At 37.7% G+C, this 24,507-nt stretch overlaps 5 protein-coding genes across 5 annotated transcripts; 2 read left to right on the forward strand and 3 right to left on the reverse strand.

Annotated features, from left to right (window-relative positions):
• The first annotated feature begins 2,475 nt into the window (after positions 1–2,475).
• Positions 2,476–3,629, forward strand: LOC111806627 (auxin-induced protein 22D). Its single transcript, XM_023692001.2, has 4 exons — positions 2,476–2,734; positions 2,846–3,051; positions 3,142–3,241; positions 3,332–3,629. Exons 1-4 carry the CDS (start codon positions 2,532–2,534, stop codon positions 3,408–3,410), a joined length of 588 nt encoding a protein of 195 aa, XP_023547769.2. The 5' UTR covers positions 2,476–2,531; the 3' UTR covers positions 3,411–3,629.
• A 4,524-nt stretch (positions 3,630–8,153) lies between these two features.
• On the forward strand, positions 8,154–10,289 carry LOC111806618 (auxin-induced protein AUX28). Its single transcript, XM_023691990.2, has 5 exons — positions 8,154–8,502; positions 8,588–8,766; positions 8,961–9,096; positions 9,180–9,241; positions 9,907–10,289. The coding sequence occupies exons 1-5, from the start codon at positions 8,213–8,215 to the stop codon at positions 9,942–9,944; spliced, it is 705 nt and encodes a 234-aa protein (XP_023547758.2). The 5' UTR covers positions 8,154–8,212; the 3' UTR covers positions 9,945–10,289.
• An 890-nt stretch (positions 10,290–11,179) lies between these two features.
• LOC111807226 (F-box/LRR-repeat protein 17) lies at positions 11,180–15,522 on the reverse strand. The gene is made up of 11 exons (XM_023692855.2): positions 14,849–15,522; positions 14,265–14,366; positions 13,653–13,797; positions 13,384–13,568; positions 13,145–13,249; positions 12,772–12,869; positions 12,442–12,659; positions 12,298–12,364; positions 12,091–12,176; positions 11,845–11,943; positions 11,180–11,537 (listed from the first exon to the last, which is right to left on the reverse strand). Exons 1-11 carry the CDS (start codon positions 15,448–15,450, stop codon positions 11,472–11,474), a joined length of 1,773 nt encoding a protein of 590 aa, XP_023548623.2. The 5' UTR covers positions 15,451–15,522; the 3' UTR covers positions 11,180–11,471.
• A 1,175-nt stretch (positions 15,523–16,697) lies between these two features.
• Positions 16,698–17,610, reverse strand: PSBW (photosystem II reaction center W). Its single transcript, XM_023692859.2, has 2 exons — positions 17,442–17,610; positions 16,698–17,190 (listed from the first exon to the last, which is right to left on the reverse strand). The coding sequence occupies exons 1-2, from the start codon at positions 17,536–17,538 to the stop codon at positions 16,874–16,876; spliced, it is 414 nt and encodes a 137-aa protein (XP_023548627.2). The 5' UTR covers positions 17,539–17,610; the 3' UTR covers positions 16,698–16,873.
• Positions 17,611–18,683: 1,073 nt separating this feature from the next.
• On the reverse strand, positions 18,684–23,350 carry LOC111807227 (putative galacturonosyltransferase 6). The gene is made up of 9 exons (XM_023692856.2): positions 22,915–23,350; positions 22,742–22,776; positions 22,522–22,557; positions 22,349–22,439; positions 22,199–22,254; positions 21,107–21,360; positions 20,655–21,018; positions 19,884–20,405; positions 18,684–19,145 (listed from the first exon to the last, which is right to left on the reverse strand). Exons 1-9 carry the CDS (start codon positions 23,024–23,026, stop codon positions 18,870–18,872), a joined length of 1,746 nt encoding a protein of 581 aa, XP_023548624.2. The 5' UTR covers positions 23,027–23,350; the 3' UTR covers positions 18,684–18,869.
• Positions 23,351–24,507: the final 1,157 nt, after the last annotated feature.

Here is a 24,507-nt window from a genome sequence, read left to right on the forward strand (position 1 = left end):
GTCTGCTAGGGGAAGGTTTCCACACCCGCAGCAGTTGTCCTCTTTGAGCTTTCCCTCAAGGCTTTAAAACGCGTCTGCTAGGGGAACGTTTCCACACCCGCAGCGGTTGTCCTCTTTGAGCTTTCCCTCAAGGCTTTAAAACGCGTCTGTTTCCACACCCGCAGCGGTTGTCCTCTTTGAGCTTTCCCTCAAGGCTTTAAAACGCGTCTGCTAGGGGGTTTTCGTGGGACATCACAATCCACCCCCCTTCAGGGCCCTCTGCTAGGGGAAGGTTTTCTCCTCCCCAACCAAGGTGGGACATCACAATCCACCCCCCTTCAGGGCCCTCTGCTAGGGGAAGGTTTTCTCCTCCCCAACCAAGGTGGGACATCACAATCCACCCCCCTTCGGTGCCCTCTGCTAGGGAAAGGTTTCCACACCCGCATTGTAACGACCCAGATCCACCGCTAGTGTCATCTTTGGGCTTTCCCTCAAGGCTTTAAAACGCGTCTACTAGGGGAAGGTTTCCACACCCTTATAAATGGTGATTTGTTCTCCTCCCCAACCAATGTGGGACATCACAATCCACCCCCTTTCGGGGCCCAACGTCCTCGCTGGCACTCTTTCCTTCCTCCAATCGATGTGGGACCACTCCCACATCCACCCCCCTTTGGGTCCCAGGGTCCTTACTGGCACACCGTCTCGTGTCTACCCCCCTTTGGGGAACAGCGAGAAGGCTAGCACATCGTCCGGTGTCTGGCTCTAATACCATTTGTAACAACCCAGGTCCACCGCTAGCAAATATTGTCCTCTTTGGGCTTTCCCTTTCGGGCTTCCCCTCAAGGCTTTAAAACGCGTATGCTAGGGGAAGGTTTCCACACCCTTATAAATGGTGATTTGTTCTCCTCCCCAACCAATGTGGGACATCACAATCCATCCCCCTTCGGAGCCCAGCGTCCTCGTTGGCACTCTTTCATTCCTCCAATCGATGTGGAACCACCCCCACATCCACCCCCCTTTGGGGCCTAGCGTCCTTACTGGTACACCGCCTCGTGTCTACCTCCCTTCGGGGAACAGCGAGAAGGCTGGCACATCGTCCGGTGTCTAGCTCTAATACCATTTGTAACGACCCAGATCCATCTCTAGCAGATATTGTCCTCTTTGGGCTTTCCCTTTCAGGCTTCCGCTCAAGGCTTTAAAACGCGTCTGCTAGGGGAAGGTTTTCACGCCCTTGTAAATGGTGATTTGTTCTCCTCCCCAACCAACGTGGGACGTCACATCAATAATAAGAAACAAATTTTGTACAAATTTAATCCAATCGACTTAATTCAACGATTATTTATACATAACAAGTCACATCCAATTTGGCTTGTAGTCAATATCAGTGGAGGACTCTCCTACACGAGCGCACTTGCCAAAAATCCTCCTTAGTTTTACACGAAGCCAAGAGCTTTGAATAGCAAAAATCTACCACGATCACAATGACAACAACGAGGTAATAGCCACAGAGTCTAAGAATTTGTGAGGTACCATTCTTAGGTTCTTCCACCCCTCTTTCTCATTAAGCCGCATTTCAAGATCCTCGGGCACATCAAGACAACTGATTATTCAAAGGGGGCAAAAAGATGGTGTAGCAACTCAAGTTCACCGATAGCAGATATTGTCCATTTTGTCCCGTTACGTATCGTCTCAGCCTCACAATTTTAAAACGTGTCTACTAGGAATAAGTTTTCACATTTTTTATAAATAATGTTTTATTCCCCTCTTCAACTATTGTGAGATCTCATCGAACGTTATTAACAGTTAGCCCTAAGCTTTTGACAGCTCACATGCATTCCTACGAAAATGCCAATCAAATCAAATCAATCTCATAAATGTTTTTTAAAATAAAGAAGCGGGTCCCACAAGAGAAGGCCCCACGCTGTTCCATTTTGCCCTATCAATCAAGTGGGTCCCGCTCATCACATGAACCTGTTTTCAAATGCCTTAACTCGATCCGACGGTCCAAGATTGGGCCTTTCAAAACCTAATCTTGGCCGTTTGTTTTTGGTCAAAGGTCTTTTAATACGATTGGCTGTAATTGTCTAAGGCTTGTCTCCTCCACGTCGGACCACATCCTCCAGCGTGTCCTTCTTTAGGGAAACATTCATATCTGTCGCTTGACACACACGGGATGCTCTACACCACGTGCCACCGCCACATAATTAGCCTAGCGCCCACGTGTCATCATATTTGTATTTCTTTGTTATTTACTTAATTAATGTTCAATATTTTTTCCTAATATATATTATATATTTTCATAATTTATAAAAAAAATATTAATAAAGGATAATTTAAAAAATATATTTGGAAAATACATAGCCACACAATTAATTTTCATAGAAAATAAAATATCATAAATGCAAAGAGAAGACACGTGTCAAATTATTAATGGTAGAGTTCATGTAGACCATAATTTGCTTCTTCCTATTATATATATTCCACATTATCATCAATTCTTCACAGTTTTCATTTCTCTCATAATCCCTCCAACAATTTAACTTCCAAAGCCAATGGTGAAAATGGCAGTTTCTAACGACCGAGATCTCCAAGCCACCGAGCTCCGTCTCGGCCTCCCCGGCTCCAACGAACCCGATCGCTGCAGCGGGTTAAAGCCGAACAAGAGACCCTTTTCAGAGATTGATAAGGAAAGTAACAGCAGCGTTTCGGATGCCGGGAATTGCCTCGATCAAAGCTCCCAATCTCCTCCCTCCAAGTAAGCACAAAAAAACTCGAACTCAAATTCGAGTTTTAGATCTAGTAACGACTTAAGGTATAAGAAAGACGTAATTAGTTCTCAACTAATAATGTTAAGGATTTATTATAGGGCACAAGTTGTTGGATGGCCACCGGTTCGATCGAACCGGAGGAATTGTTTGGCCGGAAAGAAAAACGAGGTAGAAAGTTGCGGCGGAGTGTACGTGAAAGTGAGCATGGACGGAGCTCCATACTTGAGGAAGCTTGATCTAACCATTTACAAAAGCTACACCGAGCTCGTGAAGGCCTTGGAAAACATGTTCAAGTTCAATCTCGGTAAGGAAAATGTCTAACAAACAAAAAAAACTTAAAAACTTAACCTTTTGGATTCAGTAGCTTAACAAATAATCTCGTTCGATCTCTTAGGTGGTTACTCGGAGAAAGAAGGTTTCAATGGATCGGATTACACCGCAACTTACGAAGACAAAGACGGCGACTGGATGCTTGTGGGCGATGTTCCATGGGAGTAAGTTCATTTATGAGATCTTATCATTTAATTTTGTTCTAAACAAAAAGTGCATTTCTGATCTGAAATTTAAATTTTCAAAATGTACAGAATGTTCATCTCGTCTTGCAAAAGGCTGAGGATCATGAAAGGAACAGAAGCAAGAGGTTTATCGGAGAACCGCCATTGAAGCAGGCTTTTCATGACAGCAACCGATGGCTAACACGAGAAAGAAAGGATCCATAAAAAAAAAAAAAAAAATTTAGATCTTTATTGTTTGTAAAAGAATAATTCAGATCCAAACTGTATAGAGGGTCATCCATCCCCATATACATTATCGACAATATTATTATACGAGCAATATTTGGATACATATTAAATTATACCAGCAATATTTGGAGCAAAAAAATACCGATTTTCTTATGAGTGCAAATATTTATTTAATTAATTTTTTAAAAATAAAATAAAGTGAAAATAGTTTAAATAAAATGCATAAGATAAACGAATTAGTCATTGAACTCGTATACATCACTTCATCATTCGCTCTAAATCTAATATGTATGACTTAGGGTATAGTTTGGTTTTTTATTTTTTTTGAATTCTGGGTTGAAACCAAACGTCATCGTATCCACTTACATCATGATCTATTATTTATGAGAACATTGGCGTTACAGGTCCATTACAATCATGGTTGAATTAGGGTGAAAATACGTATACACTTTCTTCATGAGATTAACCAGTTTCTCGTACTTCTCTGCATTGATATTCTCATCTCGTTCTCGAATACAAACTCTCTCGAATGTCGAACTATTCATAGAGTAAATATTAAAACTGAGTAGCCCTACAAAACATAGCACATCATACACAAAGACGTGGGACACGTTGAAAGAGATTAGGTTAGTGACATTGGATGTGAAAGGAAACAAGTCCACGAGCATAGGATTTGCACCAAACAAAGACAGCTCGAATTTGAAGATAAGTTGGAGATATGCAAGAAATGTCACACTCCAATAGCTCTCTCCTTCATAATTGCTTAACACTCTCCCACTACCCTACAAAGCTTTCGTGGAACATAAAATTTTAGGGTTTATTTTGACTCTCGAGCATCATCGTTGATACTTCTCGATTAAACGCGTACCCAATAAGTAGCTACAGCCAACGTTTGAGTTTAAACTATGCTCGGTTGAAAAAAGTCGAAGATATATACCTTAAACAATTTTTGTTACTACATGAATAGATAATATCGAGACAAGAAAACTACTCTTTCATTAATGCATTGGATCCTCACCTTTTCTCTTTTTTGCTGCTTTGGTAGAACGGAGAATCAATTGGTCAATCTCATTGAAAGCTTCTTTTTATGTGTTCTGTGCATTGAATCTTTCCCTCAATTATTGTTTAGTTGAAAGGAAATGTTCTTACTGGCCTTTCGTGAACTGAATTTATTGTTAATTTTAAAATATACATTTATATATATATATATATATATATATATATATATATATATATATATATATATATATATATATATAACTTTATCATTTTTATACTCCAACAATTTTTAAACACGCAAATCTTAATTAAATGTTTGAAAAAAATATTTTAAAAATAACAATTTAAATAAATGACTCGAACCATCTAAATTAAATTGGTAAAAAAAAAAAAAAAAAATTTCGAAACCAAGAATTAATTAATTAAAAGGGTAATTAATGCAAGGAAGCGAAGGATTCAATCAATTGTTGGAACACACGTGTGACATGAAACATGATGGACTTTGACTTGTGGGGTCTCCTCCCACACGTGCGTGTTACGGTCTTTGGACTTGTGGACATTGGCCCAATTAACATCTCTTTCATCTTTTATTTGGATATTAATATATTATAAATCATTTTGTTTTTAGTTTAATGATTTAAACCAATTTTTAATTTTTTAATTCACTAAAAAAAATTTCACATTTTAATCGAAAATATATTTTTAATATATTTATTTATACTCAAATTAATAAATATAATCTCGAGCTTGTCGGTACAAATTAAAAAACTTGCCAAAAATATCGCTTTCAAATTCTTAAATTTTAATATCTTCATTGTCGGTATCATTTATCTTTTCTCTCTACATCAAAGCCCACTTATTAACATGTCAATTCGAGCATAGCTCAATAAGCTTCCAATTAGCTAATATAACAAATCCGACTAACCTAAAGACCAAATCCTCTTGACACAACATTACCGTTAACGCGATCTTAGAACGAAATCCTAATTATATTATTTGGTTATAGGAATTCATTACCTCCCACTTTAATTTCGAGAACTTGTGTTGATTTGCAGATATAATATTCACTCTTAGAATCAATTTACGTCACACGGGAACGTTAGGTTCATATAACCTAATTAAATTAGTTGTCAACTTCTCCCTACCCAAGGTTATATACTCTGAGCCGTTGTTATTTCTCTCTTGCTTGCTTATATAATGTCTTTTTAAAAAATCTCTCTCTGCCCTCGTTTTCTAAAACCTTCTCTTAAAACCAAGGTCAGAGGCTCGAGCATACGTTGCTTGGCCGTAGGCGACGCAAGAACGAATTGGCTTAGCTCATTTGTCGTTGGAAAGTGAGTGTCGCACAATCGCAAGTCCGCTGCCATGACAAGTGGAACGTTAGGTTGATCGAGTAAACCTATAATTATTAAAATATTAGTCTTAAAAGAAGAGGGATGAATTAAAAGGGAACGTGAAGATTGGCTCATAAAGATATCATTGACCATTAAATACACATTATTAAAAGACGAACTTAGGCTTTATATCATCATAATATTATAATTATTATTGATACTCATTTGTCTGCCAAACAAGGTTCATAATGTTCTTTAACTTAATCTTACATCAATACATATATATAATATAATGTTTTTATTATATGCTATGTTACGAGAAATTAAAATAGAAACCATGTCGGGTTTAGGTCAAAAATATATATACGAAACCAGCTTAATCTCGTACCTAAGTTCATATATTGACTCAAGATTCAAAATGTAAACGTTTATAGAGAAGACAACCGTCGTAAGTTCTTACTTTTTAACATCGAGCCAAATTCCCGTGTACGGCGAGCGACGTAAACTTAAACCGAGACAAATATAGATGAAAAAAGAAAAAAGTAAATTAAAATTAGAATTGATGGAGAAGAAAGGGGAGGGGAGGGGAGGGGCCAGTGGGATACCCTGCACCGGTGCACATGGGATAGGGTTCGAGACTTTGGTGACACAAACCCTACAATTTCACATGGGCCATTAAGTGGGTCCCACCTTCCAAATGAATCTATGCACATGACATGTCCTTCCATGTGGGCTCCCTTCCCATTTGCCCCCACCTTCCAAATGAATCTATTTCATAATAATAACCCTATTTATTCACTATTTACAATTTAGTCCCTACAATTAGGGTTTCGTCAATAGCTTATGAAAAAATAAACATCCCGTTTGAGTTTGATGGGTCGTTTTGTTTAGTCTCATAACGAGTGAATCTTAGAGTCGAGCTAGCTTTCTTATACTTTTGCACTCGAGGGTCAATTTTAGTTTGGCTCGAGAAAACCTTTGCACGCCTCAGAACATAGTTTAGTGTCATAACGAGTGAATCTTGGAGTCGAGCTAACTTTCTTCTGCTTTTACACTCGAGGGTCAATTTCAGTTTGGCTCGAGAAAACCTTCGCACGCCTCAGAACATAGTTTAGTCTCATAACAAGTGAATCTTGGAATCGAGCTAACTTTCTTCTACTTTTGCACTCGAGGGTCAATTTCAGTTTGACACGAGAAAACCTTCACATGCCTCAGGTCTTACACTTTTGAGAACGTCGTCTCGAAAACTTTCTTTTCTTTTGTTGTTTTTTTCAACAAATAGGTTCGAGTGTTGTTGCTACCATTTGTAAAAGCCTTGGTTTTTATTCTTTTTTTCTCATCTTTTTGAAGGCATTATAAAGCACTTTGCTACACATAAAGGGCACACCCCAACATCTCCATATTCCATGTTTTCTTTAGTGGGTGTTGATAGCAAATACTATTCAATCAAATTTAACACGACCCGACTCGACTATGCCATTAGAGTATGCACCCACTCAACATACAAAATACTCGATGGCCCTGTACGTAATCACTAGTGTAGAATGTTATCGTGACATCTTTTTGAATACCCAATTTGAATGAACGATTTTTCAAAATTTGTGATTCGGTCGGCCAATTACTAGATAGCTATTTGTTGGCGCGTGCAATACAAACATCATCCATTTCATGGCCAATAATTATTAGCCAATCATAAACTAAAATGCAGAGGGAAAAAAGGATTTATTTTTATTTAGCTAATTAAATAATGTTATTAATTAATTTGATGCAACATAACAAGTAAAAAATAAAAATTATTAGACAAAATAAATTGGTATGGGCCATACAACATATCAAACCCTAATAATTCAATTTTATTAAACAAATTTGTCACATTATTATTTAATTAATAAAATTACATTAAAATAAGATTATAAAAATTAAATTATACAAAATATTAATATCACATATAATTAACAAAAAAAAAAAAAAAATTAACAACCAATAATAATTTTTAAAAATAACAATTTTTTTTACGCCTATAAATTAAATTAAATTAAATAATAACAGTCAAAGGCAAGAGAAAGGCAGAGAAGACGGTGGAATGCTAAATTCACCCGCTCGTTACTTATCCCAGAAGCTTGGAAGACACCGCCTCACTTCACCCTCCACAGGTCACAGTCTCACAGTCTACAGTCTCACAGTCTCACAACCCCATCCATTAAAGAAAGAAAAATAACCCACCTCACCGCCATGTATGTTTAGCACGTACACAGCCCTCCTTCTCACCCGCGGGTTATTTTCATAATACAAAACCAACCAACCAAACAAGCAAAAAGGTGTAGCCTTTCACTCATAGATCATAATACACATACAACCCAAAAGAGAGAGAGAGAGAGAGAGAGAGTTTATGGCGGAGAAGAAGAAGATGGAGTTTGAAGAGACCGAGCTCCGGCTCGGTCTGCCCGGAAACAACAACAACAACAACAGTAGTGGCGGTGGCGAATCGGGAGAGATAACGGCTCGGAAACGAGGCTTTGCTGAAACTGTCAGCAGTGAGACCATTTCCAAGGTTGATCTCAAGCTTAATCTTTCGTCCAAAGAAGCCACTGGGGACGATGACGGTGTTGCTGCTCATCGCAACCCGAGAAACGATGACAAAACCGTCCTCACGGCAGATCCAGCCAAGCCTCCGGCTAAGTAAACTCAAATTTATTTAATGCAATTCGGGTTTTTTTTGTGAATCTCCTCTAATGATTTCTTCTGTTTTCGTGAATGCGCGAAGGGCACAAGTTGTGGGATGGCCACCGGTTCGATCGTTCCGAAAGAACAACATGTTGGCGTTCGTGAAAGTAAGCATGGATGGCGCGCCATATCTGCGTAAAGTGGACTTGAAGATGTACAAGAGCTACAAGCAACTCTCTGATGCTCTCGCTGCCATGTTTGGCTCCTTCACCACCATTAGTAAGCTACCGTAATCGTCTAACAAATAATAACCGTTGGATGTAGATTCAAGAATTTGTTCTAGATATTAGTTCGAGAGGCTTCAATCTCATATACGCTCGACCATGAATAATTTCTCGTCAATTACTCTTCTTCTTTACTTATTGACTTCTTTGGTGACTTTTTGAATCTGGGTTTCGTTTATATTATTCGAGGTAACTGTGGATCTCAAGAAATGAAGGATTTCATGAACGAGAGCAAGTTGATGGATCTTCTGAGTGGCTCTGATTATGTTCCAACTTATGAAGACAAAGACGGTGATTGGATGCTGGTTGGAGATGTTCCATGGGAGTAAGTTTCAGTATTTTTTTGGAGCCATAAATTTCGATGTTAACGTACCAATTCATTAATTCCATTTATTTTGACAAATATAGAATGTTCGTTGAATCTTGCAAACGTCTACGCATCATGAAAGGAAAGGAGGCCATTGGACTCGGTAAGTTTTATCATCAATCTTCCTAACCCTAAAACAATATTTTTAAGAGGGTTTTTCTTCCACCCCCATAATATACAATTTTTATTTCTTAATTTTTCAAATATAAGTTGTGACTGATGAATTTGATACAAAAATAAAAAAAAATTTTCAGTTAATTTAAAAAATAAGGTAATTTTAAGAATTGAAAATTATTAACCTGCCACTAATTTTTTTTTTTTTAAAAATAGAATGTAGTTTTTAAAATTTATTTTTAATTATTTCCCCTAATTTGTGAGCTAAAATAATATTAATTATTGGTCTAAGATCTTATGCAATAATATTAAAATATAAAAAGAAGTGTTGAATCTAAGAATATTAGGTTAAATTATCATTTTTAGTTCTATTTATTTTTAAATATCAATATCTTTTAATTTGTTGAAAGTCATTATCTTTCTTTACTTATCCTTAGAATGTCTCTAACAGAGTTACTGACTCCATACTAACATATTTGACCAATTGTCTGTCCTACTCCTCTAAATTTCTTGACACAACCCGTTTGTTGTCTCGACAAAGATTTAAGTGAAAATGTTAACATTGGTCAATACAACGAACGTCTTTATTAGCATCATTCCTTACTTCAATACCCTTCTAACCTAGCCTTTAATTTCTCTCCCTCCTCATTTCAGCACCTAGGGCCGTGGAGAAATGCAAGAATAGAAGCTAAGCAAGTAAACTCAAAGGCAACTTAACTCAGTTCGATCTCGAGTCTTAGTTTACCCTAATTATCGAAATATCGATAATTTAGAAAAACGTTCAGATTCGAGAAAAGAAGGTAGATGGGTTGTTTGGGTGTTCCTTGTATGATTAAGTAAGATGTGAAAGCGTTTTAAGTGGTAGTTTTATATTTGTCATATATACTTATTTGCTTAAGTTTTAAGACTTGGTTTGATATTTGTCTAACATACTTTGTTTAAGTATTTATGGATTTGGGTTTAAATAATAAACTCCCTGTTTGCTTGTAGTAATAATAACATTGTTTTGTTTATTAATTTATATAATAATTTTTCAATGATTGATTCTTGAAATTTCTTCTTAAATATATTATTATTATTATTATTATTATTATATATATATATAGGAGAGGGCCAATAATTAAATGGAAATGTTCCATATGGATGGTTGAGCATAGGGAACAAGGTCATGTGGATGGTTGAAGAAGGCATTTATGTGGATGACCCATTCATGTTTTGAGTTTGCTGTTTATGTTATTTATTGAAAATGTCTTTTTTTGTGCTAATAATGCAATGGATAGCTAAGCTTTAAAATTGTGTTAAAAAACGCTTTTAAGAATTTAAAAAGAAAAGGAAAGAAAAAAGTTCGAACTTTGGGTATTAATCAAACTTTTAATTTGATGTGTTTCTTTGTCTCTCTGCCACATGTGGATTGTGACTGTGTGTTCGTGATCGATTAATATGCATTACGTGTGCTAGTCTTTTGAGTGTCTTTGCATGTGTGATATTTTTCAATTTTGCTTCAGTTTTGATTAAAGTGAAATTCTTCAAACCCACCTTCATCAATCGATAGCAAGTGAAGGAAGACGATGGTATCAAAAAACCAAGAATCAAGCTTAATGAAGCATAAAGTTGAACATAGTTGAGATTTGACGTACCTATTTAGCCTCGCAGATTAGGTCGAGATTTCCCCTATAATACTTAGGCAAAAGAGAGCTGTCTCGAGTCAAAGGAACTAGCCTCTTAATTGAGACTGAACCAATGTGGCTAATAGTTTTATACCGTTTGACCGAGCATCCAAGAATTTGGAGGGCCACCACCACAACCTCATGTAGGTGACCTTGAATAATAAATCCTCCAAGTCCTGCCCTGAACTCTGAATCTCATCGTCCAGAACATGAACTTATTACAACCAAGTGGAGTCACTCAAGTAGTGCTCAAATAATAATAATCATAAATAACTATTGTTCTTTATTGGGGGGGAAAGAAAAAGAACTTATAAACCCTAATAAGCTTTCCATGTATGGCTTGGCTCTGGGTACTGGACTCAGTTCCATACTGAAAAATATAGTTTTAGGAAGTGTGGAAGTGTTACAAATAAAAATGTTTACACAAGCGAGGAGCTCTGCCTATAACCCCAAATGGATGGCAGATGCACTCTGCCTTCATTGGCTCTAATACACAACGCACAATTACTATCAGTGTGCCAAGAAGAAAAACATTCTGAACTTCTGAACTGTTTAAGACATAAGAATGTTACACTGATGGCTTCCCACCCTTCTTCGTTTCGTGTAATTATCCGATGACTGCCAACAAGAACAAGATCACTGTTATTTACTACTACATGAAGTTTGTGTATGCATCATTGTGTCAGATTAGGATATTAATTGGATTCATGAAGCCAAATATGTGAATTGAACAATTGAGAAAGAAATTATACTACATGAAATTGAGTATTAGACTTTTTTTTTATTCCGACACCGTGTTAAAATACTCCTAAACTTGTTAGTTACCATTAAGCTCACAAGTGTAAGCTCACTCTTGGGCTATATGTTCTTAACAACCATGTTTATGTTCAGACCGCTATATGGATAACGAGTAGTTCTGACTTACCTGTGAATTAATAAGAGGTGGAACTCGAATACGTTTTGAGCCATCTGCCAAGCGCTTGCATGATAGTAGGTTCTCATCAGGTGCAGCAGCCTTATGAAGCTGAAATGGACAAAAGAGATGCATAATCACATCAGAGTGCTGATCCTTCTTTGAGCCATCTACCATGTACATGGACTGTCGCCACTTTCCAGGTAACCAAACCTCAAATTCAGTAGGAGATTAAAGTGAAGCAATCAATTTGTGTACCTGAATTCGAATAGCTCCAACTACTAACTCCTTGCAATCTGATGCGTGCACAGTTCGTAAACTGGGGCACTGAAGTAACAATCTCTCTGCGAGCAGACATATATATCCAATATTATTAGGAGAAAAACTTGCCATCTGATATATGGATTATAGTCAGTTTCAAGGAGATCATCAGTTAAGAGGTAAGAGAAAAATAAAAAAACTCACCTGGATGCAAATTTTTGCAAGAGTTCAGATTGAGATCCTCTAGTTGTGGGCAGTTAAGATATAGAGCCTGCATGTGAAGAACAGACTAAGAACGCAGAAACTAATGGCGTATAGATTTGATATCTAATGGCTAAAGAGTCTCACATCTAAACCGGAACAACCCCACAAACTCAGCTTTTTCAGGTGGTTGTGTTTGATGATCAGCTTTTGGTAAATGAGGTGAAACTTAGAGTTTGGTTGTTTTGATAACTCACGATCACCAGTTTCAGATGTAGAATCCTGAGCATTAGGGTCACAAATTGTCATCCCACAATCCATGAGTTCAAGAAGTGGCAATTCAGCCGTTGCAAATTGTATGCCACCTGTAGAGCACGGGCAACTTCATCAGCAACCGGAAATCAAGACCCAGCATACTAAAAAAATTAATACAAAGATGAAACTACACAAAAATAAGATATAAATATGAGTGATTACTTGAAGTGATATTGGGACAGAGGGCAAGGAGAAGTCTAGACAATGAATCTGGGAATACATTACAGATCATTCCAATGCCACTGTCACTGATGCTAGACCTGAAAACAAGATCAATGGTCGATTCAGATGATCTCTTTATACTAATTATGGCTTCAGAATAATATGATATCGATAAGCTCGCTTTAGCAATTTAAGGAAACATTTTTAAGCAAGAGATGATAAATTCTAAAGCAATTCACTGTCAAGAACAGTTTCATTATTTACTCAAACATGTGACCCTTTAACATGGACTCCTTGCACCAATCACTTCAACACTTCCTACATTATTCTCAAGATTACAATGGTGCGTGAGATTAGTAAAAGAAATGCATACCCGCTAAGATCAAGCAATTCCAAGTTTGGATAGCTTGAAGCAATAGAAGCAACAGAAGCATCAGTGATGTCAACTCCAAGAACAAGTGAAAGCATCCGCAATTCACTGATCAATGCAAAAACAAAAGAATAATCCATGGTAAGTATGTATGAAAATAAAGATCCACCCTGAACAATCAAGATAAAAATTCACTTCGCACAAGCTTGTTGCAATACTAAATGAGCACTAGTAGCACAAACCTCAATTGTGCAGCTGTGAGTGCTAGTACTACAGCATGAGAAAGACGGAAAGATGAGATGTGTATGTTCTGTAATCTTGGGCAACCCCTTCCCATTCCATCAACCATCGCAACAAGGTCAGTGCTATCATTTTCTTGACGAGAAAACTCCAAGGAAATCTCCTTTAAATTGGGGCAATTGAAAGCCTGCCAAGATAGTAAGTGGATGAGCAAACTTCCTTTTCCAACAGAGGTAGCCATTGTAAGAGATAAAAGGAAAAGAGTTATAACCATCTTAGAGAGGGAGCGAAGATCTGAAAGCCAAAGTGTGCCAAGACTCGGTGAACAGAGGAAAAAACTCCCCAAACTAGAACAACCTTCCATCTTAAGAGTCTTAAGACATCGTTTATCGGCAACAAAACGACCAAGTTCACCACTGTATATTAGAAATTAAAAAGAAGGCCAAACATCAGTTATTGGATCACATTTTCTGCTATGAACTTCAGCTGTCACTAAACTTTTCATCACATCACTTTCACACGGTCAATTATTATAATCATGGATCAACAAAAAGAATAAGTATATTAGATCAAAAAAAGAAATGGCCAAACATCAGTCATTGATCATATTTTCTGTTATGAACTTCAGCTGTCACTATTCTCATCATCATACCACTTTCACAAATCAATTATAATCATGGATCAACAAAAAGAATAAGTATATTAGAGAGAAAAAGAATTGGCCAAACATCAGTCATTGGATCACAGTTTCTGTTATGAACTTCACCTATCACTATTCTTCTCATCTTACCACTTTCACACAGTCATTTACAAACACGGATCAACAAAAAGAAGAAATAAAATAAATTACTGGACAATGTAAGACACAAAGATATTGAATTACCCTGTGATACGATTTATTGATGATTGAGACTTAGTAATCTCCAAAACTTCAAGGCTAGGACATGAGAATGCAATGCAAGCCAACAACATCGAATCCAAGTCGCTGTTACATCAAGAAATATATATGTTAACACAATCAGACCTTCAAACTACACTGCCTACAAGTATTCATTAAGGTTGATTGCTAGAATTTCATATATACCTTATTTTTAGAGCCACAAAGTAAAATAAATACTTAAAGAGTTAGCTAGCAAGTACGAGTTGCAAGCTAAATTTAGGGGAAATTTTCTGACCAAAGATATCAAAGTCAACCCCATGTATGACAGTGGATAAATTTGATCAGAATCTAAAGTCATCAACTACAAGAAGTTCTATTACCATGAAAAACCATGGATTAAAAAGATCAGGTCCTCAAGTTCATCACAGATCAAAGCCCAAATCATTTCATCTACCTAATTTTTGTCACTTTTAGTTCAACAACATCCAGATCCAGTTCGTTTCTCACATTTCAATTAAACACATTATCGCATTAACTCATGGTAACCAGAACCAATAGATCTAAACAGTCCGATCAAAAGCCCTAACCTTTCCAATCTAAGCGAGAGTGTCACAAGTCTAGAATACTTCTGCAACAGCGAACCAACAAATCCAACCTGAGCCCTAGACGGAACTGTCAATCTCAACACCTCCGCCGCTTTCCAAATCTTCCTTGTCGTCTCTCTCCAGCCCTTACAAACCGTCGCCGCCGATAAAATCCCAGCCGGCGGCAGCCTCCTCAGAATCTCCCAAAGACAACTCGCAGGCAAGCATCCAGAGGCGTCCGGATCAATTTCGGGATAATCGAAGCCAAGCTCCGCCTCGTCAGCATCGTCGAGGTCGGAGTGGAAGCCGCTGGGAAGATCGTCGGCCTCGTCGAAGGAGAGGGCGCGACGGAGGTGGGAATGAGAAGCGTGGTCGATGGTGGAACCGCGAGCGGAATTGCAAGAATCCGTGGTGGGAGTGGAAGTGATGGCGGTGGTGGTAGTGGTGGTGGGAGTGAGGTTACATACATGACCCTTCTTGGGGAGGCCACATCGGCCGCAGTTGTAGCTGCCCCGCTTCTTGCCGCACTTGAGGTCGGAGTTGGTAGCGTTACTAGTGGTGGTTGTGGTGGTGGCCCCGCCTTGGTGGTGGTGGAAGCGCTCCATAGCGGCGGCGGGGGCGGAGGGGATTGGGAGAAAGAACAGGCGCGGGAGATAGGGTGGGATTTCGCGCGTTTATTTTGCAAGATTTCGGGGAAAATGAAATATATAGGTGGAACGTGTATTAGTGAAATTACGAAATTGCCCATTTCCGTTGATTTCGATGAGTTGGAGTTTGGAGAAAGGCACGTGAGGGCTTCTTCTTTTTATTGTTTTTCTATTCGTTCCCAATCTATCCGTTACTACACTTTTTTTATTTATTTATTTATTTATGAAATTTTGATGTCCATTTTATTTTGAGGGTCATTTTGGTCTTTATACTTATCTTGTCGTCCGATTCGATAATAAATATCTAATTATACTTCTAATTAATGCCACGGTACCAATCTATATCCTTCGGTAAGACACCTAGCACAATTGTGGATTTATATATATATATATATATATATAAATTCAATAATTTCTTCATATTAATTTCCTTTTCACAATCATAACAAATAGAAGTATTTAGGAAAGTAATAAAAATTAAAATTAAAAAAAAAAAAAGGAAAATCGGGCCAAAACATGTCAGCGATAATTTCGCAGCTCAACGGCCACATTGAGAGGGTAGTTTGGGTACTTCACTACCTTCGCACGTGCCACTTTTTCTCCCTAGCTCTTATACTCCATCCCTGTCACCTTTTATCTTTACACGCATGAAAATAACCATATAAATTTTTATATTTACTTTTTTAATGGAAAATATATGAGTTATATCCATATTAGTATTTGGAATTCGGATTCGACACTAAATAGCTCGGGCATTCCCCTACGATATAGACACTTAATAGCCCGAGCAGTCTCCTGCAATATGGTTAAGTCATCCCTTATTTTTAAGAGTAAAAACTATTCTCGAACATCAACATGAGTCATTTTAGTATATTTTGTCTTCATTTAGATGCATCCCATGAAAATTCTTAAGAAGTCATCCAACATAGGACTACTTCAAACAAAACATGTTTAACCTTGGCATTCAATTATGGTCGGAGTTCATTCATGTACTTCTCTTAGGTGTCATTGACAAACACTTCGAGATAAATTCATTGTTGACAAACAACGGGTAAACTAAGAGCAAAAAATTGATAACCTATAAATTGCTCGAGGTTAATTTATTGAAATAAATCGGTGTTGAAAATGTGAACGATCTAGGAAAATGAAAAAACGTGATGACTTCTTCCGAAAAAAGTTAAAATCCATCCTCATAGCACGTTCACTTTACCATGATAAAATACATTTATTCTTTGTCGAGCTAGGTATGAAATAGAGTAGTTTTGAGCCAATTTGCTTTAGCTTCAACGACATGAACTCAAAAGGTTATACGATTCAAGCCAGAGACGAATATCCACACAACGATCTAAAACAACAACAATAATAAAACGACTAGTATGACCTAAAGAGATAAGCCCGATTCCTCGTCTTCTTCGAGAGTAGAAGTGTAAATAATGTAGAATGCCCATATGAAACCAAACACGCCAAGAAGAATCCAACCGAGAAGATTGTTGCTCAAACCAAATGGAAGGCCAGTCCCTTCGGTGCTCAGCCTCTCATCCACCAAAGCCATGGCTGGACTCGACATCGACGCAGCGTAAGCCGCAGCTACCAACGACGCGCCCATCCCTAAGGTGCTCGACTTGTTTTCTACATCTCCATTTGCTTTCCCTTCCATAGAACACCTAACTCCTCCTTTCTTTCCCAAAGCAGGCAACCCTACATCAAAGAGGTGACCGAAAAAACTCGATTAAACATACTACTACCGTATATTTCAACTTCTATAACATTGATCTAAATGGTTCTAGTTCAATTGTTCGTTAAAAATCGATTTAAAGAGAATCCATATTCAATCTAAAGCCAATTCTATTATAAATTGATTCATTCATCGAGTCAAGTTCTAACATCACGAGCTAACCATTCAAAAGCTTAAAATATAACTGTAAGAGCATAGCAACAAAAGAACCCACCCAGAAGGAATGGGGCGGGTGAAGCGGCCGGCAGGGGGCGGTTCTGAACCAGAGAAGAGCGCACGGTGGCGGCGGCGGCGGAGGTGACGGCGGCCATTTGCTTGTTTTGCTCTTGAACTTTGGGAGGAAAATGGGGGAAAAATGCAATTTGGGGAGTGGCGATCAAAGGGTTTGTTAATATTATTTGTTTGTGTCGAGTGGCAACCACACAAAGCTGGATAGGGGGACAGCCATTCAGTTGATATCCTTATCTACTTCTGGCCAATTGGGTTTGTACACGTGTCCGTCATCCATTTCTAGCCAATAGCTTACTCCTACGTGGACTTCCAAAATGTCCAAAATGAGATTTTGCTAAAACTTCACTCTCATGTGTTCTTTCATAAGGTGATTCCAATTTTGATGTCTTTTTACTTAGAAAATAAATAAATAAAAATAATAATTATAACGGAATTAAATATAGTTCAACCCGTCAAGGTATTATGTTTGGAACTCTAATGTAATTTTATTTGGTCATACATTTGTCATTAACAAGTCCAGTCACTTGTTATCGTTTGAAGCATAGTTCAACCGATTAAAATATATACTCTTGATCAAGGGATCAAATATTCAAATTTTTTCGCCTCGAACATTATGTTGAATTCAAAAAAAGATCTAATAACTTATTACGTTCAAGAACTCGTTAATATAATGAATAAGCAACAAGATTACCTCTTAGTAAGTTCATAATTATAATCGAAACAAAACAGCAATGCACTTTAACAAAGGCATAAGCCTCTTGTATGATTCAAAGAAGACGTAAGTCTCGAGGCTAGACGTAAGCATCAATAGCTTTTTTAAATATCTTTTAAGCAATTTGAGCGATTCAATTATTTTTTTTCCTTTGATGTCTTTTTTCGACGATTCAATGGTTGGAATCTTTTTAAGCTCTACTGTAATAGCCTAAGCCTACCGCTAGTAGATATTATACTATTTAAGCTTTCCCTTAAAATTTTTGAAATGCGTATGTTAAAGAGAGGTTTCTACATTCATATAAGGGATGCTTCCTTCTCCTCTCTAATCAATGTGGGATCTCACAATCCATCCCTCTTAGCGGCCCAGCGTTCTCGCTAGCACACCGCCTGGTGCCTGACGCTAATATCTACACTATAGATTAGTTCAAAAACACTTAAAATCAGGCGTAATGAAATATGTTATCATCAAAAGTTTCGAACGCAGAATCAGAACCGAAAAGGCTGCAAGGGCTAACCAAACCAAAAGGTGGAATGTCTTATTTTCAATCATTTCTATGATTCAACTTTGCTACATGAAGAAATGAGGAGTTTCAATTTACATGAAGAATTGCTATAGAAGTAGAAAGAATGGTAAGAAAAAGTAACTAAATGACTGACCGCTAAGCTTTGGTTGTTGTTTGTTGATGATGGCTATTGATTAGCCGTGGATGTTGCATTGTTGCAAGTATGGGTTGTCGAAGTCCATATGTTTGCTCCATAAACCTTTGTACTCGCCAAATCCAATATCTAACCATGGCTTCCAAGCACCGTTGTAGTGTATAACAGCTGCCTTCTCGATGTCGTCTGGTGGCACGGTAGAGTCATGGCCGAGTCCGAGCATGTGCCACCACCGCTCCACCGCTGTAGTCTGGTTATAGAATGTAACCCACCCCAAAGGCAAGCTTCCACCCTTCAAGATTGGCCGTTCATTACTCTGCATGCATTATAACAAGAGTATAGCAGTGAGGAGTGGTAGGACACAGTATGTGCATCTGAAAAGTTTTTTTTTTTAAGAGTAATGCAATTCATAGAAGCTAAGAAACCAGACCAAAAAGCCTCAGAAGCAAAGAAAAACCCAACAGAAAGTAGAGTTGGATTCTAGACCATAGCCCAAAAAACGACAAGTTTCATGTTTCTAAAGTTATATGTACACCAAGGCCACCTTGATCTTGCGAGATCCCACCTCGGTTGCAGAGGGGAATGAGCGCCAACGAGGACGCTGGGCCTCGAAGGAGAGGTGGATTGTGAGATCCTACATCGGTTGGAGAGAGGAACAAAACATTCTTTATAAGGGTGTGGAAACTTATCCTTAGCAGACGCGTTTTAAAAACTTTGAGGGGAATCCCGAGAGAGAAAGTCCGAAGAGGACAAAATTGTGAGATCCCACATCGATTGGAGAGAAGAATGAGGGCCAATGAGAACGCTGAGCCTTGAAGGGGTGTGGATTGTGAGATCCCACATCGATTGAAGAGAGGAACAAGTGCCAGTAACGACGTTGGCCACGAAGAGGGGTTGATTGTGAAATCCCACGTCGATTGGATAGGGGAACGAGTGCCAACGAATACGTTGGGTCCCGAAGGGAGGTGGACTGTAACTTAAACACGATAGAATCACACTGAAAAGTAGTTAGTGACTAACAATTTTTACAAACAAGTTACATCAATGTTCTTACCAGTCGAAGATATTCATGGTAGCGAGCAGTTAAATTTTCTTCCCTCCACCTCCTAAGATCAAATACGTTCATTCCAAACGCCCATGTGCATGCCTTACTGTCAAATTCATCAGCAATCAGTGGATCTGAGAAGTTGATAAACATATCCATCCGTAGAAAAGAAGCCTCATTTTCTTGACAAGTTTCAACAGCACCATTGACCTTCCCCTTCATATCAACGTGCCACAAACCAGATAAATCCTTTTGCACCACCACATCATGATCAAGAACTACGACCTTATCCAGTGAAGGGAAGATATTTGGCAGATAGAACCGAAGATAGTTGAGTTCAGAAGTAAACCTTGGGTCACTAAAATTGTGCACCTTCCATCCTAAATCATACTCCCTGGACAGCCACTCAAAGTCCTCCATTCTCAAGACCTCAACTGTGGCTCTTCCCATAGGATTCAGTGAAAACCACATGGACATTGCTGGCAAGTTCAATGAATTGGTCACCAAATGGAAGACAATTCTCTCCGGTTCCTGAAAATATTTTCAAAGAATGAACGGGTTAACGTAATTAACAAAAATCTTCTAATGTGCAAAGGGGACCCTTCGGACATTGCCGAGAGGACCATAGTTGTTGGTTTGGTTGTCATTGTGTTATTGTTGTAGATCCATTAGGTTGTTCAGGGAAAAGCAGTTGCAAGGAGCGGAACGTCGGTCGGAGAATGCCCCAGTACAAATCAAGAAATGGCACGTTTTGAGCTAAATGAGCTTTAAATGCTATACCTTAGCACTTGAAACAGTGGAGTTGACAACAACAGCACAAGCCAAAACATTGTCGGAGAAGACAGCATAATGATAGAGCTTAGTATCATGAAGCAACTTTTTCTGTTCAAGCAGCTGCCTCTCCGAAGGTGGTGGCAAAGCGAAGTATTCAGAAGTCAGTCGCATTGATAGACAATGAAAGCCTTTAGGGGTGGTTCTTGCAGCAAGATTTACAAGATAAGTAACTTGTTTCTTTTGCATACGAACTTGCTCTTCAGCATTGTCTGTCATAGCTCGAAGCTTTGAAGACATTGCCGAGCAGTCTGGGTAAGCATGGCCTGCTTTTACTAATGAAGACTCCATGTTCTTCATTTTCTGCAAAGCACTGTAAATTTAACAGCATTTCAGGTGAAGTTTCACTGCTTTAGATATCTGTTCTAATCAAAATCTGCATATAATTTTCCACTATTTACCTCTTTGTCAGAGCTGAATCCTTAGTAACTTCCTCGACTGCATGTTCTAACTCTTTGATTCGTTGCCTTAACTCTTTCGTCAAATGAGAATTGCTACCTGGTGGCGCGAAACTTAGGTAGACTCTGGCTCTAATCAGTTGATCTGTCATCTCCTTTACCTTATAATCTACTGATCTAGACAGGGGTATGCGTGCATTCTTATCACGCTTGACAGTACCCCGATCATGTTGTCCGGTTGCCTTATAAGAATTATTCTGCAATCAAAATTTAGAACCAATTTGCAGGTGAACTTAGTTCATACATGCTAAAGAATCAATACTAATTCCAATTTTGCTGATATATGTGCTTCTAATGGTTCAGATGGGGACTAAAAGACAACTTAAGCGAGGAACAAAGAAAAAGAAGCTATAAGAGGAAGTTGTTCATGAATGATACGGTGATACGTAACGGGCCAAAATGAACAATATCTACTAGCGGTGGGCTTGGGTTGTTACAAATGGTATCAGAGCCAAACACTGGGCGATATACCAGCGAGGACGTTGGGCCCCCCAAGGGAGGCGAATGGTGAGATCCCACATTAGTTAGAGAGGGGAACGAAGCATTTCTTACAAGGGTGTGGAAACCTCTCCCTAGTAGACGCGTTTTAAAACCGTGAGGCTAACGGCGGTACATAACGGGCCAAAACGGACAATATCTACCAGCGGTGTGCTTAGGTTGTTACAAATGGTATCAGAGTCAAACACCGAACGGTGTGCCAACAAGGACGCTGGCCCCCAAGGGGGGTGGATTGTGAGATCCCACATCGGTTGGAGAGGGGAACGAAACATTTCTTATAAGGGTGTGAAAACTTCTCCCTAGTAGACGCGTTTTAAAACCGTGAGACTAACAGCGATACGTAAGGAGCCAAAGCGGACAATATCTACTAGTATTAGACTCGGGTTGTTACAAATAATATACGGAACCAAGGCATTACACCCCTAAATATAGCCAAATACCACATATATACATACAAAATATCATTTGGAAGGAGATAAGTTCCAATTATTAGTTCATAGCCAAGAGAGAATCAACACGATTTGTAGAACAAAGTACCTTTTCCCCTCCATCATCAAACCGATTATCCTTATGTTCTATGCTGGGATTACTTCCTGAAGTTCAAAAGGAGTAGCCCAGAACAAAGCAACATAAATAAGAGAAATAAGAACTGCAGGAGACAAATAAGGCACAAGAAAAAACACATACCAAATTCAAGGGAGTTAATTCCTTCTCTAGATTGAAAATCATTATCTTTGAAAACAATAGGTTTAGGTCCTTTCAAGCTCTCGCCCGCTTCCTTCATGACAATGCCAGTACAGATCAAAATCACTATCCACAAAGTTCAGAGCATGGCAAACTTAAGTAATATGTAAGAGTACCTGTTCCATTGAGCTAAGTGCTTCAACATCTCTTCGCTTCTCTCCAAAGAACAAAAACAAAAAGAACCGCCTTCAATCTTCTTATAGCATTCATATTTACCACAAACATCGCATATGATTGAAAATATCTCACCAAAAAATCGAAAAACAGATTTCCAATGCATAAAAACAGAATCCACAAACAAAACCCACACAAGAATTGAAAGAAAAACAGCCATACCCTGCTCCATAAGTCATCGATGAACTCCCTCCGCCCTAAATCAAAACAAACAACGAACTAAATCAATCAAACCAAAACTCAACAAAGGAAGACATCGAATCCAAAACCAAAACCCTCGGTCTTCATATTACACTCAGTAATCAAGAACATAAGAGGAGAAAATCAAAACGAACCAATAGAAGTGATGGTCTTGAGGCGGTAAGAAACGAGAACCAAAGGAGCAAAAACAGAGACAGAGAGCAGAGAGAGGATCAGAATCCTCAGACATCGACGAAGAAGCTTCATCAACGCCGCCCTCCAACAGAGGATCCCGTCGCAAAATTCCTCAGAAAAACCATACAAGAACAAATTTCAAACTGGCTGCCAATGGAGGAAGAATCAAATCAACGGATTACTTCAAGAATTCGAAACATCAAAGAAAAGAGAAGTGGATCAATCGTTATAATATCCGTCTTCTTCTTCTTCTTGTTCTTCAATTGCAGCAAGCCGGTTCTAGAGAGAGAAAGAAAGAAAGAACAAGAAGCTTGCTCTCCGCCATGTTCGGCTGGTTCTGTATGTGAGTTTTCTGTGACAAGTTTTTTCTTTTTTCTTTTTCTTTTTCTTTTTTTGGTAAAATAATTTAAAATTTCGTAATTTTGTACTCTGCACCGAGTCGGACAGTGGCGGCGCTTATGATGATAATAACATTTATCAGATATTAATAACAACATTATTACTTCTCCATAAATATCAAAAATTAAAATTATTGTCCTTCCTTAAATTACCATACTAATTTTGGATATTACTCCAAAGTTTTTTCGTTAATATATATATATATATCACCGATATATTACTCTAATTAATGTTTAATTATAAGTCTATAAACGAGTTACTTACCGATCGTATTTTTATATTCATTTGTATTATAAGTCTACACCACTAATAACGAAACGAGATATTTTTCTTGTTCATAATTATTGCCTTTTTATTCTATTTCTAAAAAATTCTTACTTTATTTAACTTTTTTTTTTTCTCTTTAAAGTTTATATATATTTTTTCTCTCTTACAAATATTTTCTCTAATTTTATTTTTCAAGAATGATGATTTAAATCTCTACCGTTGATTGAATAAAAAAAAAACATAAAAAAAGTAATTTAAATTAATAAAGGATCGAGATTTTTAAATTAAAAAAAGAAAAAAAAAATGGAGGGCTCTGATGGATGGTGAGGCAATGTCCAGCTGTCATTGGAGATTCCGTTACGTTGGGGCCCACTTTAAAATTCAACGGTTTTTTTTTACAATTTTGTTTTCTGTCATTTTATTATTATTGTTATTCTTTATTTAGACTCTAAAAAAAATTATATCAGTGCGTTGGCCAAGTATTATTTTATATTTATTTCACTTAAAAAAAATTATATATACTTTAATTTAATTTTTGTAATATTTTATTAAAATTTAAAGTCAACTTGAATATAGTTTAATCGATAAAGTAACGAGATATATTTACTAGCCATTACTGAATTAAAAAAAATTTTAAATTATAAAAGTTTCATTTTTTCTGTTAACGATGAATAGGAAGATCATCCTTAGAAGGTCATCCTAGTGTATAGGCATCTTACATTACTACAAAACAAACGAAGTGGTTTAGATGGGACTTTTGAATAAGAAGATGTTATCTTGTTACAATTTAATATATTAACCAACTCGAGTATTGATGAAGTGGTTAAGACGTATTTTCAACTAAAAATTTGAGAGTTTTGAGTCTCTAACAAAATGAGTGGAATGAT

This window comes from Cucurbita pepo, chromosome 12 (assembly GCF_057944985.1).
Source record: "Cucurbita pepo subsp. pepo isolate OVF chromosome 12, ASM5794498v1, whole genome shotgun sequence".
In the NCBI taxonomy this organism is placed as follows: Eukaryota; Viridiplantae; Streptophyta; class Magnoliopsida; order Cucurbitales; family Cucurbitaceae; genus Cucurbita; species Cucurbita pepo.